This window comes from Aphelocoma coerulescens, chromosome 1, assembly GCF_041296385.1.
Source record: "Aphelocoma coerulescens isolate FSJ_1873_10779 chromosome 1, UR_Acoe_1.0, whole genome shotgun sequence".
Classification (NCBI taxonomy): domain Eukaryota; kingdom Metazoa; phylum Chordata; class Aves; order Passeriformes; family Corvidae; genus Aphelocoma; species Aphelocoma coerulescens.
The window spans coordinates 65,765,887-65,780,614 of record NC_091013.1 but is presented as its reverse complement, the minus strand read 5'-3'; the positions used below and the strand labels follow the sequence as shown (position 1 = coordinate 65,780,614).

Sequence of the window (14,728 nt, the reverse complement as noted above, 5' to 3'; positions counted from 1 at the left end):
TTAAATCAGTGAAAATGTTGCTCATATACCAAGATTCAGTATTAAACAAATCCAATCTTTGCATTCTGCAGATGCAGTACCCCTCTTCTTGAGACTACTTCATTCGCCACACCAGAATGTTTGTGAGCAAGCTGTCTGGGCTCTCGGAAATATTATAGGTAACTTGTTGTTTTAATGAATTGAATTCAGGGAGCATTTCATTTTAGAACTTTGAACATTGGCATTATCATAAGAGACTATGTTTCCTCTGAATTCTGTGTGTTGATATAATTTTTTTAAAATATATAATGTGGCCAGAATTACATATATACCTCCTGGTTTTTTTCTAAATAATAGTATAACTTGCTATGCAAAATATTAACAGGATAAATTTTGTGTTTCCTAAAATATACATACATGACTGTACGTATGTATATTTAATGAAATATGACCTTTTAGTAGTAGGCTGTTGGTGAGGAAACATAGAATTTCAGTATCCCAACATGTCATTGCATACATTTCAAGATTTTCCATTTTTAATGTAATTTCTTTTGCAACAATTTTCATTTCCGTAGGTGATGGTCCTCAGTGTAGAGATTATGTCATATCACTGGGAGTTGTCAAACCTCTTCTGTCCTTCATCAATCCCTCCATTCCCATCACCTTCCTTCGGAACGTCACATGGGTCATTGTAAATCTCTGCAGGAATAAGGACCCCCCACCGCCTATGGAGACAGTTCAGGAGGTAAATAAAGAATTATGAGACAGATAATGTTGTATACTCTGGGCTAGAAGCCAAATGTTTTACATTGTCATACTATGAATTTCTGCATGTTTTTTGTCACTGCACATGTGTTGTACCACTTACCAGTTGTTACATGAAATACTTTGGCCAATTTGGTGGTTCTTACTACGGCTGTAATAAAGGTAGTTATTTGTAATGTCTGAAACTGAGTAAGACTAAAGTGATGCTCTATACAACAGAAAATTAACACACTAGAAAGCATTAAAATACTCAGCATTACATGTTTTCCTAAAAAAAAAAAGGCTACAAATGTGATTCTATATGTAGAAGAATTCAAATGTAATTATTTTCAGCAAGAAGAAGTGTAAGTAAACTATTGCATGTAGTGTGGTTTGTGTTTTGACTCGGTGTGAACATGCAGTCCATGCCAAGTCCCAACCTGAGCAGAAATCCTGAAAAGCCTTTTAAACTGGTGAACAGAGCAAACGCTCCAGTGATAGGGTAGGCACAGTAGTAAAATGGAGCTATTTGACTAGAACTGTAGTTGTAAGTACAGTTCTTGATTTTAAGATAAATTCAAAAGTGTAGATACAGTTCTTGAAGCCATGTCAAATATGTTACTGTTAACAACTAAACTTTAATGAAATTTTTAAAGTGAAGCAGAGAAACAGGGAAACTTGAACAAGTAATGCTTTACTAAATAAAACACTCTGTTCTAAGCAGTTTTATCACAGCCCAGTTTTATATTTTCATCATATGTGATTATAAAAAATTAAACTTCAATCCAAGAGGTTTATATATTGCTGTTAGGCTAATAATTTTTATTGTGTGTGATAACTAAAAATAGCAGCGGGGTGTCTTATCTCTGTTATTTGCCTGTTTTCTCTCAAAATACAGTCTACATTCTGTGTCTGGAATATAGTACTGTCTCATGTTTTCACAAACTGGAAATATAATGCACATATTTTTGTACATACTTTGAGGGCAGGACAGCTGCTGGAAAGTGTGTGATTACAATATACTAAAGCAGACTCAAGCTAAGATTTGTGATTACAGTACTTGGATTCATAATTTTACCACCAATTTTGTTCTGCTGTAATGACTGATGAACTTCTTTTCAGATTTTGCCAGCATTGTGTGTTCTCATTTACCATACAGATATAAACGTAAGTAATTTCTAAAGTTTTAGATATTTAGATTCTTTGTTTTTGCTAGAAAGATAATGCCGCAGGATTGTGTTAAAGTAGTAAACTTGGGTATGTGTGTTAATTTATGTATAATTAAGTCATAAATGCACAATTAAATATGAAGACTCATCTAACTGTAGTCATTCAGAGCACGAAAAAGAAAGTGAAAATACCATTTCTGAAATACCTTTTGTAAAAGATGGCATTTTTTTATCCTGTGCGTTTGAAATACCTTTTAAAAATCCTATCTTGTGGAATTGAGCACTAGAAAATTAAAGTGCCAGCTTTACCATCAGCTGCACTTCAATTCTGCCCCAATTTATAATTTTGCATAGATGATATGTAATGTATGCATAAAAAAAATTATGTGTAATTCTAGATATCAGTCCAGTCAAATATTGTGATCATAAGGGTAAAATCTGACTTTTGTAACCTGTTGGGTGCCTGACTTTGCAATGTTTAACTAAAGAAATCACATATGAAAATATATTTAAATAAACAGTAATAAACTATTGTTTTGTGGCACCTTTGACAGCCATCATGTTTCCTTCCTTCAGTACTTCCCACATTCCTGATTCATGAGTTTACCTGTTTTTTTCCAAGTTATGTCCTAGGGGGTGGGCTTACCTCATGAAGCCTTATATATTGGGACTTCAGAACAAAGATCTGTGTAACTGAGGGATATTGAGCTGCTTTTCTCCTCCTTCTCCTATCAGGACTTTGTAATCCCTATAGTGATCCTTTAGTTTAGGGAAGAAGGAATTGAACCCTTGTGTTTGGTTCAGGGATAAAATAAAGCATAAGATTGGTGGGACTATCATTTGTTAGTTCAACACTGTAGTAGTGGTGTTTCTGCTGCTTTTTTAATGGTGAAGTGGGCTTGTCTCCACAAAATATTTGTACAGTTTAATCTGGGATTTTGCCAGGGTTTTCCCAGTGTAATGTGAGTGGGAGACAGCACATGGTGACTTTTCAATGCGTAATTTGGACAAAGCTGAAAGGAATTAATTGTGAAACCAAATATACTTCTAACCTGTAGGCTCTTTTTCCCTGGCAAATTTTAAAGTTTTGCAAGCAATGATTGTATGAGAGCTTATTGATGTAGGTATGAGACTGTGATGCCAGGTTTTGACTGATCCTCAATTAGGGTGTCCATCATTTTGATCCTGAGAGTCAGGTGCTAGTTTGGAGGTACCAGTCTGGTCCCAGCCTCTCTGTACTGGAGCAGCAAACCTATCTTTGGAGATGAGTCAGTGATGCAGGTAGGTCAGCCCACAGTCCTGTGAGCGCTTCTGGCGGCTGCGGCTCTTGTCACCAACAGGGCTGTGGGGCAGCAAACTGGTGAGGCACCATCTCTCACTGCTTCTGCTGCCATAGTGGCTCCACTGCAGCACGTTCCACTGTCCCTGCAGCACAGGAGGTGAGGGCAGCAGCAGGCTGTGGCAGGAAAGCCTTTGGGCTGTGCTGGCTGGCATCCAGAGCTCAGTGGATGCAGCCTGTGGGTCAGGACTGGAAAGTCCTTCCTATGTTCTACTACTGCAGTACTCAGCTATTCTCAAAGTGGGTAATTTTAAATGGGTATCTGTTTTAAAAGTAGACTAGATCTAGGTACCTCAACAGATGATGTCCTTAGTGGGGTCCAGATTTCTTTTCCTGCAGTTCCCAACATCATCTTTATGTGATGTGATATCCCTCTTTCTGCTGGCTTTGTTTCTGCTTCAGGTACTGCCTTTCAATGACTAACTTTTGTACCTGTCTATTTTTAAGGGCTTTCTAATCGTCCTTATCAAGTCATCAGTGACTTTTTTTGTTTCCTTGTAAGATTCTCAGATGGCCCTGCATGATAGGCATTCCTCTGTGGATTTTGCTTTGCTTGAACACTTCTCAACAGTTGCCACATTACAATAGTTGCTAGTCCTTTAGTTGGTATAAGAACTCCTTTCCTTTGCTGTGTTTTTTATTCTTAATATGAAGGCAGGAAAAGGCATACATCCAGAATTGTTTGCAGTTTCACTTCAGAACTGCACTAGGGATCAGAAATGCTAAGGTGTCAGATGGATTAGGGACTTAAGGGAATTTATGTATTCCATAATCATAAAACAGCACAGCTAACAAATTACAGCAGCGCTAAGGAGGCTGTTGTTGGTATTTTCTTCAGAAAGTTACTAGCACAACTACTTACTTGAGCTGGTTGTCTATCTTGGAAATGCAAATCAAGCCCAACAGTTTACCTTTGTGAGATGATGTATGCTGTCACTTTATGCACCAAAATGTAGTATTTAGTTAAAAAGGAATTTGAGAGGACATCCAGAAATTACTCTGATGGAACAAATGGCCCTGGTTTTCATAGTTGTACATAATAATCTAACATTTTACTGATTAGGTCTCATCATAATAATGTTTAAGTTTTTCCTATAACTAAATTGCATGTTTTTCCCCTCTCTACCCCCAGATAAGTGGAATGTTGTTCACTAAATTAAGCCTTCATTATACCGATTTTTCTGTTCAATATGTAAACCATGTTCTCTCCAATTTGTAGATTCTTGTGGACACTGTTTGGGCTTTGTCCTACTTAACAGATGGTGGAAATGAACAGATACAAATGGTGATTGATTCGGGAGTTGTACCTTTTCTAGTTCCCCTTCTGAGTCATCAGGAGGTTAAAGTTCAAGTAAGTCTGATTCAGTTGTGTTGGAATAGTCCTTTGTATGCTGTTTGCTTAAAAAATGTGCCTTACAGTATGTATTAGTGGAGTTAGTGAGATGAACATTTATAGCTACATTTTGTGCAGGTAAAACTGAAGAAAAAGTGTTACTTACACTGGGGAAAAAATACTAAAAAGAAAGAAAACTCAAGCAAAACAGTACTAATACAGTTTTAAGTAAAGTGACAGGTTAAACATTAATTTCTCTTGTGTGATTACCAGAGGTGCCTTCCTTTTGTAGTCCTAAAATATTTAATGACAACAGATTTTAGATTTTCCGTAATTCAAGTAATATGCACTCTTGCTGTTGCTGCATACATGGTTGTGCATATTCTATCTGAATAGCTCATGGAAATCAGTATTTTGGAACCTTTAGAGTATTGAAATATTTGCAAATGCTGAGTCCTTTTAGTAAAGTAAATTTGTAATTAGCTGTGAAAGGTTAACTGAGATTACTTGGTTAATTTCAAAGACAATGGGAAACTAAAAGTTAGTTAATGTGTAGTGGGTTTTTTATGAACCATCCGCTGTAATACAGAGCTCTTTTGTGTATCTGCATTTGACATGTTTGTTTAGTTTGTACTTTGGATGAGATTTGGGTGTCTTGAAATTTGTCAGACTAGTTCACGTGATGAAAGAAGTCTCTCCAGTATTTTGTCACTTGTAAAGCATTTACTGACCAATACATAAAGATGTAAAGTCCATTTCTGAAAGTCACCTGAGACTCAGTAAGTAGTTGTGAGGTTTTGAGTGCCCTAGTGGTGAGCTGAATGGAGAAGTGAGCAACCTGAGCAGACATAGAGCCTAGAAGCGGTTATTGGAATTGTAACACAGATCAGGTACATGATGAATTAATCTTCTAAGGTTTTAATATTCTTTTAATTTCTAATCTTTGCACTTTTTGAGTTGAGCTGCAGTGCATTTGTTCTGTGATGTACTGTGTCTTTTGATGAAACAGTACTCATTTTTCTGATGTAGCTCAGAGGATGAATTGTATTTTGCAAAGTGTTTTTATAAAGAGACATCTTAAAATTATCTTTGTTATAGCATAAGTAACAGCATTGTCTTTAACATGCAATTTTTTTTCCTTCCCATTCTGGATATTCAGACAGCAGCACTGAGAGCAGTAGGCAACATAGTAACTGGTACTGATGAACAGACACAAGTTGTTCTCAATTGTGATGTTTTGTCTTATTTCCCGCATCTCCTGACGCATCCAAAAGAGAAGATAAACAAGGTATGATTTGCTTCTTCCTAACTTAGTAGTTTTTTTAAGAAATAAAACAGTAGCCTGTGGAATATTACAGAAGAATTTCCTACAGCTGTTATTTCCGGCAATTTTGTATAAAGATGCAGCCTTTGAGGCTGATGCTTAATTAGGACTGAAACCTGACAGCCATAGTGAGTATCTGTGCATTGGTGTTGATGCCTCATGCTTTCTGGGAGGACTGAAGGGTTTTGCTTTGGAGTGTGATACTTTTTATTTGCAAAGTGAGTAACTGGCTAACTTCAATTACAGTTTTTTATAATTTAGGTTGAGTCCAGTGAGTTGCGTAAGACTGATCCAGTTTCCCACTCCACCTTTTCATAGTGAAGTTTGTTCTCTTGTTCATCTTCTCCTTCAAGGAAGGAGGGTATATCACTGCCCTTTCCTGAAAATTGTCTCTGCATTTCATCTCCTTCCTTTTGGCAGAAATAACTTCACTGCTGCAAGGATTGGGTGGAGTAGAGAGAGTTTGATGCAAGTGATCAGTGCCTCGTTTTCCAGAGCTGCATTTCATGTTATTTGCTTTTTTTTTAGTCATTGTGCCATCTTCCATTGCAAAGATGGTCTGTCTGAGGAGAAGGCTTTTTTGTTTAGATTGTGATTCCGCCATATAGTGTATCATTGAGGAAGAATCTATTTGTGAGGAATCTCTGTTTCTTCAGGCCCTGTCAGCTGTGAAGATCTCTGAAGTTATCTTTGATAGTCAAACTAATGTGATTTATTTTTGCCTGCTCTTTTAGCTCTTAGAAAAGAATGATGAAGAGCTCTTTTGAATGTTAAGGAATTATTTTTGTACAAGAAATGTACTGAAATGCTTTGAGGTTTTTTCAAGTCTGTATTGTGAGAGGCAAGTAGAAATAAAAGCAAGATACACATCCCTAAAAAAGTGGGAACCTATGTTTTTTTTCTGCAGTGCTTCATAATTGTCTGCTTGCTACATCTTTTAAAAAGATTGGGGCCTTTTTGAGATGTTCTGGATTGACAAGTGTCCTCTTTGTAACTGGGGATTTCTAACTGCCATGAGATAGGTGGTAGCTGTGTGGGTGAACCTCCTGAAGGAGTAACTGCTGAGCAAAGTCACAGGACAGAGTGTCCTGTGTGATACTTGAATGTGCTTTGTGGACACCACTTCATGTTAAACAAAGTAAATGGAAGGTGGAGTCCTCCTTTTAACATAACAGAAAGCTACTACTGAGCTGTCAGTAGTAGGATTACAGGATAAGTCCTTTTTTAATGATGCTTTACCAGTTTTCCTATTTTCTTTGCAAAACTGATTGAAAGTTTAAAGCTTGTCTGTGACTCCAGCAGTGCAAAGTGTATATAAGGTTTACATCAGTATTACTCCTGAGGTATGGAGACACTCCTTGTGTGAGAGAGAATCTGGCCCTGTGGACCAGTCATATTAATTTTACATTGATTCCCTGTTGTCTTTCACAGTGCTATAAAAGTTTGTGTGCTAGAAGTGCTAGCACACAAAGGAGGAGGCCTGTTTAGTGATTGCTCATGGTATGATTTTAGGTTTTGAGGTGGTTAGGCTTGGTTGAGTTCTTTTTTTCATTTGCTGACTAGTTTTTAAAAGTGTTTTGCTTTTTTGCTTTATCCCATTGTAGGAAGCAGTTTGGTTCCTTTCCAATATCACAGCAGGAAACCAGCAACAAGTTCAGGCTGTAATAGATGCTGGGCTAATCCCCATGATCATACACCAGCTGGCTAAGGTCAGTCAAGCTATCAGCTATGCAAGTTGTCATCCTCTTTTTATAAATCTGACATGAGGAGTTTGTGATTTTTAATAAGTTTGACAGATGTTTCCATGCGGATTTTAATGAGCTATTAAATTTTTTTTTTTTCAGGGGGACTTCGGGACACAAAAGGAAGCTGCTTGGGCAATTAGCAATTTGACAATAAGTGGGAGAAAAGATCAGGTATGTGTAGTGGGATTTCAAGCTGTCACTAAAATGTTCCACATGCAGCCATTTGTGTAAGAAGCACAATGTTGAAAGCAATTTTTTTGGTTTTAATTCTTTAGGTTGAATACCTTGTACAACAAAATGTAATCCCACCGTTCTGCAATCTACTCTCAGTAAAGGATTCTCAAGTGGTACAGGTGGTGCTGGACGGCCTGAAAAACATCCTGATAATGGCTGGCGATGAGGCTAGCACAATAGCTGAAATTATAGAAGAGTGTGGAGGTAAGAGCTTTACTAGGCTTTTAAAAAATGTCATTTGCTGGATGTTGTTCTGTCTTCCCCTTGCTGCTGTTGATGTTTACTGCAGTGTTATTCACCATGGGCTATTTGAGTAAACAAGGGAGGCTTGTAATGAGAGATGTTACCTTTTTTTTTGTTTAGTTAAGTTTGGAGATGGCTGTGTAGAGGCAATTGTTGAAGGAGCTTTCTGTAGCTTAGGTATTTTTTAGGTTTCGATGAGAATTGTAATTCTTTTCATTAGATAGTTGCACATACTTTGTCCTGTGGTAAAACACACAATTTTTGCTCTAGTTCATTGCCTTGGAAGCAGTTTGAGGACCATAATTTCATTACAGACCAAAGCTGGATGAGGAGTCTTTCTGATATCACAATCCAAGTTGTAACGTATGCTAAGTAATGTATTCTAGTAAAGAGATACTGAAGAACAGAATGCAGTGGAAGCTTTTCCCTTGTGTTATTCCATATCCTGTTTGAAAATGGGACTAGCTGCTTTGTCACCTTGCTGTTTTAAACTTACAGGCAACACACAAATGTAGCCACTTCTTTTTGGTGGTACATGAAAAGCACAATGACTAAACCAAAAGTTATGTAGTAGACAATAGTTTTAAAAAATAGAGTTTTATCTAAACAAAGAGAAGACTCCCTTATCCATTGTTCATAAAATGGAATATTCCCTGGCACATAAAGTTCACAAACTACTTCTCTTTCCTCTTAGAGACAAAGAGAGCTGCTGTGTAGATCCTATTGTCAAACTGAGCTACATCTTTTCTAATGTGTTTCAGTAGTAATGTTTAATCATTTTTCTGATTTTTTTTAAAGTAGTCAGTTACTCTGGGTTAATCTTACAAAACTCTTCTCCATTTTCATTTATTCAGGGTTAGAGAAAATCGAAGCCTTGCAACAGCATGAAAATGAAGACATTTATAAACTAGCATTTGAAATTATAGATCAGTATTTCTCTGGTGATGATGTAAGTATGCTAAAGATGGAAGAGTATATGCACTGTGCTGTTAGCTTAGTAACTACATTGTCACTGTTCCTCAGTTCCAGTAGTCATACATTATCATCAGTCAGTTTTCCTGGTCCTGGTTCAGTACAGTTTCCCTCCATTTAAAGTCTTTGAAGAGTTTCTCAATACTAGGACTTCTCTTCAGCAAAATCAAGAGGACGGCTCTAGTTTTGCCTAACAAATTGATTGATGCTGACTTAATTTTGTCACATTGATATGTAATTAATTGTGATTAGAATCTAAACATTTCTCTGGCTCTCCTTTTTATTTTCTCATACATCAGTCTTTGGAAGGGGAAGCAGATCCTTACTTTCAGATAAATTTTTGTATTTCCACTCTGTATTTGCTCAATCTGGATTCTGCAGTGAAAAGAGTCATCAAAACTATTAACACTTTCTGCAGCTGATTGTTGCCATCCAATATTTTGTTGCACCCAGATTAGGTACTTTGACCCTCTGGTTCCAGCTCCTCCTGCTACTGGCTGCTTGTGAGTTCCTAAGGAGCACTTCAACATGCAATTCGAAGACAAACTATCTTTTATAGGCCGTCCAGGGTGTCTGTAGTTCTGCAGCCTAGCAGAACTATGTTTTCAGTTCTTCTTTTAAATTGAACTTGCCAAATGCCAACTCTAACTTCAGGACTCAATAATCTTCAATTCATGGGCCCGTCATGTGATTGGGAAGTTAGTCAGCAGAGGCCAAGTAATGTGAAAAGTTTCCTATGCCCGTAGTGATTCTGTTAGCAGTGTCTTAAAGTCTCTGTAGAGACTCTTGAGACTTCTGTGCCTAGCTGAAGAACACAGTCTGGTTGATGTGGGTGGAAAAATATCCCTGTTGAGGTTAGTACTCCCTTTTGTGCATTTATTTTTCACATTAATGCAATTTAATCTATGCCTGATGGGCTGAATCTGCCTCCTTTACTCAAGAGAAGGACTTATTGTTACTGTGTTTTCTGGAGCTTCTGAAACTTAAAATTGTAGAAATGCCATGATTGCTCCAGGGAGACAAGAGATTGGTTATGTTAGCCTGATTGGCAGTGTTAAGATGGACTGTCCAGGAGTATTCTTACCTTCTGTCACTTCAGGATCTTCTGTATTCTCATGAGATGTTGCTGGCTGCTCAATGTCCCTTCATTGCTAATCCCATGTGCTCCTTTTCTGAGCTCTGTAAAGTGCACAGCTTGTACTTTAGGAGCAGCACCAACAGCTTCCTGACTTCAGTTTCTTGTGTTAAAGGCAGGTGACCTTAGGTGGGGTTACTTTGTAGTACCCCTGCAGAAGGCAGAAGTGCTAATTTATCAAAACACAAACATTTTGTGACGCATTCTGAAACCAGACTCAGTCTTCATGTGGGCATGATGTGTGGATTGTTGCTGTCACCAAAGGCCTCAATCTCTTCCCCCCAGTTTAGAGAGTGTCACCCAAAGTAAAGAGGAAGATTTTAGGTCTGTCAGTTCTGATGTGTGCACTACTGTTCAGATCCCCACACAAGAGCTCTATCCTGCTTCAGAATGACACACAATCTCAAATGAAGCTCAGAGATCAGGTGCAGCTGGTGATTTGCAGGAGGATGGGTAGGGTTTAACTTGTGGATTTTGTTGCTACTGATCGTCTTATTTGCTATTCCTTGAGGCTGTAAATACCTAAATTCTAACAGCTCTGAGGAAGCTGGGTGAAGTTGGCTGCTGATTCCTTTCACTCTGTATCCATAGAGCAATGAAGTACTCCTGGTTTAAAACCAAATTCAGATTGTGCTTATGAGACCTATATAAAACTGCTCTGAAATGGGTAGTTCTAAATCCTTCAAATTCTGATAGGAGATACTAAGAACTCTTTTAAGCTTTATATAAGTATTTCTATCAGCTGCTGATAAAAAATATTTTCATGTTGAAAGAAAATGGGAGAAAGTACAAAACTAATTTTGGAATCCATAACTAGTGATCAGCCAACTCCAGAAGTACTAAAAATTGGCACTGAAAATTAAACTGCATAGCTAAAATAATAACTGCTTTAACCAAACAGCAGCACTATCCCTAACTATTACAATTTTGTTTCCCTGATGGTATTAGATCAGAGTAGATGTGTTGTTCTTTTTAAATGTATTTGAGGAATTGAATTGGAAAAACAGATCTAATTTTATTGCAATAATATTTTTTTTAAAAAAGAAAATATGAACATTTGTTAGTTTCTTTTCTGTGTACCCAATCGTGCAGGGAATTGGCCTCTCACGTGTTTCTGTTGTTGTGTTTTGTAGATTGATGAAGACCCCAATCTCATTCCTGAAGCCACTCAAGGAGGTACTTACAACTTTGACCCAACAGCCAACCTTCAAACAAAAGAATTTAATTTTTAAGTTCAAAAAAAGTGCAGCTTCTCTTGTCCCACACCAGTACGAAGCACCACCAGATGGCTACCAAGTGAAGAAACAAAAGGCTCCAAGACACACATGCCTCTTCGTTTGATGCTTCTAAAGCAAGCCATGTATTGGTCACTTTGCAGTTGCCAAACATCACTATCACATGGACTGTAAATGCATATGCATGATCTCTTGAACTGTTTCACAATTCTTTTTAACAGTCCCAACTACCTTTTTTTGCCTTTTTCCTGGTGCCACATGCTGACAACCGCAATCTGCAGTTTTGTTAAGAATATTCCATAGTGGTGGCACATTGGCTTTCCACGGAAAAGTAGCTTCTTTGGAAAATGGTGCGCTGTGGATCAAGACACTTTGGTATGATGCATACACTTTGGAAGACTTTACAGGGGCCCAGTTTGCTCTGAGCCTCCATCATCGTCCTCCACAAACATATTTTCATAAACTTTATGTGGAAGAATAGATTCAAAAATGCAAGCCAAATGAATTTCATTGGTGAAACTGAAATAAAAGTAACTTATAAAAACAACACTTGGCAATTGATTAAACACTTAAGTTTAAAACAAACAAAAAAACTACTTCAGCTATCAGTAATTGATGTGTGTTCATTAACTGCCTCAGAAACCAGGGTTGGAGAATGAACTGTAGATTTGGACTGGTAAAGCTTTTGCCATTATACCTAATTTTTGAGAACAGCGAGCCCTATTTGACCACTCACTTCAGCCTGTGTGTTCCTGCTGTTTTGAAGTAATCAAATGCTGTGCATGGTATTTTACCTGAGCTACAACCTGTTATGGACTTGAACTTCTGTTTAAGCTGAAGGCAAGAGTCCCAGACTGTAGAAAAAAATTCTGTCCAAAAATGTATTAGTTAAAAAGAATCTTGCTTTCAACTTTCAGTAGTCAATATCTTCTGTTTTAAATTGATGATTGGATATGGTTGATTTATATTGGGTTTAAACTGTGGAGCTTTCATGTTTACTGTAATTTAGTCTTAAAATATTTTTTACTTAGTAACCAGTGCTTATGATGATGTGGTTGGCAACAAACCAGCAACTACTTAGAAGCGTCATAAAAGCTTCATTCTTGGAGTATTGGAAGAGTAATTCAGAAGTTAGTCTCAAATCTTATTCATGTGATTAAAAACATACAAACTGGTTGATGTGTGAGGCTGTATCGAAGCTGCCGTTACTCAGCATAAACCTGATGTGCAGCGCACATTAAATAACTTTATATAAGGTATGTGAAGTCACTGCTTTTGGAAAACCGCCTGACCCAGTCACTTTCAAAGGGATTTTGGTATTGCTGGGGCGAAGATCGGTAATTTTGAAATTCTGTAAGCTATCACACAAACTGGTTTTGTTGCTGTTGTTTACTGGGTGTAATTTCCCAATGCATTGATGTGAAGGGATAGAAAAATCTAAACTAATTTAGTTATTGGATGTGGGTTGTATTTACTGTGATGAAGATAAGGACAGATGCCATCAGAGCTTTGTGGATCAGCTGTTTTTCCACTGATGAACAACACATAGCAGGTGTGCATTCATTAAATATATATCTGCCAAGGTGGAGCCACTTTAAAGAGTGAGTTGTCTTGTATCTCAGCTGGATACAAGCGTATGTTTAAACTGCAAGATTTTTACTTGCTAGATAATCTGTTTTAATATAGTGGTTTGGCCTCTGATTATTTATAGGTTTTATAAATTTTAGAATCAATTTCTCTTTAAGGTGGCTCAGATTTTTCAACTCTTGTGCACATAAAATTGAGTTGAAGTTCATTGTGCCTTTTTTCTTTTCCCAGAAGTTGAGTTGAAGCTTCATATGGTAACTGCATCCTATTCACACACTATAGTCTAAAATCTTGAAACTGTGTGGTGTTCGCTAAAAAACTAAACAATAAAAAGTCAAAGTTAGGTAAGGTCACAAAGATTTTGTGAAATTAAGAGTTCCAGCAGATGTTATTGTGAACAAATATTTTCCCCCTTCCAATTCAATTTAGTCTCCTTTATGCCATATAGACTGATGCATACCCAGTTCAGCCTACACTCACTGTTATTCTAGAGATTACATACAAATTGATACTGAAACAAGTTTACTGTAAAGATTCGATCCTTTTCTTGCACTCAATGCATTACAATAAAAGTGAACATCAGACAACTGGGTAAGGCAGGACAAAGTGCTTGCTCAGTTCTTTCTGCTGTGACCTTATCAGCTTTTGATTGGGATTGCACCATTTCATAGTTAATAAAGGAAACAAAGTATATTGCTGCACTTTTACGTTTTCAGAACAGTGTTTAAAATTGCATTGTTTTTATTATTTTTTTAAACTATCAGTTAAAATAGACTAAAACGTTCTTTCAAAGAGGCATCTAAATGTGTTCCTAATTTTGTATATGGGCTTAGGTTTTGTAACCAATAAAAAGCTGCTATCAAATACTATAAAAACATTCAAGAACTTATTTTTAAGGTTATGGAACTGCTTAGTCTTCATGGATTGACTTAGGGGTTTTTGTCTTTGACTAGATATTAGTTAGCAGAACTCCGCATCAAAGTTTGAAGTATGTTACAAGTATGAATAAAATACGCTAATGCAGTCATCTCTGAAACTTTGGATACAGAGTTTTATACTTTGTATGGAGATGTTTCCCAAGTGTGTACAGGGGGCTGTGCTAGGTGGGCTGCAGCTGCTCCATGTAATTACTGAAACAGTGACTTCAGTTCAAAGGCTTGAAGGTGGACCAAGAGTGTCAAGGAGCTTCCACAGTTGATTTCTACCTCCAGAAATGTCCTTTCCAGGCTCCTGGTGTGAGGCTGATTGCTGATTCAGCACTAATTTAAGCTCAGGATGGTGCACAGGGGCGCCCAACTCCATCCCAGTGTGGGTTGGGAGGGAGCATGCACCAAAACTGTCCTTGGGCTGGACAGCCTTTCATAGCCAGCATCCCTCCTCCCTGGCACGAGGGACGCCATTGGGATGCTGCTTGGGACCAGCTTGGAACCATCAGAGGCTTGCATTGTCCAGCAGCCTCCTACTTAGTACAGTCCTGCTTTCATTACGGTACCAGCACCAGTGGAAGGAGACCCCTTGAACTGTTTGAAAGGTGCCTGTGACCACAACCGTGGCTTTGCCATCCTTTCTCTGTGTCAGTCGGCTGGGTCACCTGGAGAAACCCCTGTCCCCATGGGTGGGAGATGGAGATGAGCTTCCAGTGCTGTACTTGAATCTTTACAAATGCTTGTCCATGGGGATATGAAGGAC

At 37.8% G+C, this 14,728-nt stretch overlaps 1 protein-coding gene across 2 annotated transcripts in view; it reads left to right on the top strand.

The window, feature by feature from the left end:
- KPNA3 (karyopherin subunit alpha 3) overlaps positions 1 to 14,059 on the top strand; it is a 49,372-nt gene extending 35,313 nt beyond the window's left edge. For both annotated transcript variants that reach the window (XM_069011033.1, XM_069011026.1), the window contains exons 8-17: positions 72 to 158; positions 555 to 724; positions 1,846 to 1,890; positions 4,451 to 4,582; positions 5,724 to 5,852; positions 7,493 to 7,597; positions 7,733 to 7,804; positions 7,909 to 8,071; positions 8,965 to 9,059; positions 11,351 to 14,059. In XM_069011033.1, the coding sequence (XP_068867134.1) occupies positions 72 to 158; positions 555 to 724; positions 1,846 to 1,890; positions 4,451 to 4,582; positions 5,724 to 5,852; positions 7,493 to 7,597; positions 7,733 to 7,804; positions 7,909 to 8,071; positions 8,965 to 9,059; positions 11,351 to 11,449 (1,097 nt within the window). In that variant the 3' untranslated portion in view covers positions 11,450 to 14,059. The remainder of the gene's footprint in view (positions 1 to 71; positions 159 to 554; positions 725 to 1,845; positions 1,891 to 4,450; positions 4,583 to 5,723; positions 5,853 to 7,492; positions 7,598 to 7,732; positions 7,805 to 7,908; positions 8,072 to 8,964; positions 9,060 to 11,350) is intronic.
- Positions 14,060 to 14,728: the final 669 nt, after the last annotated feature.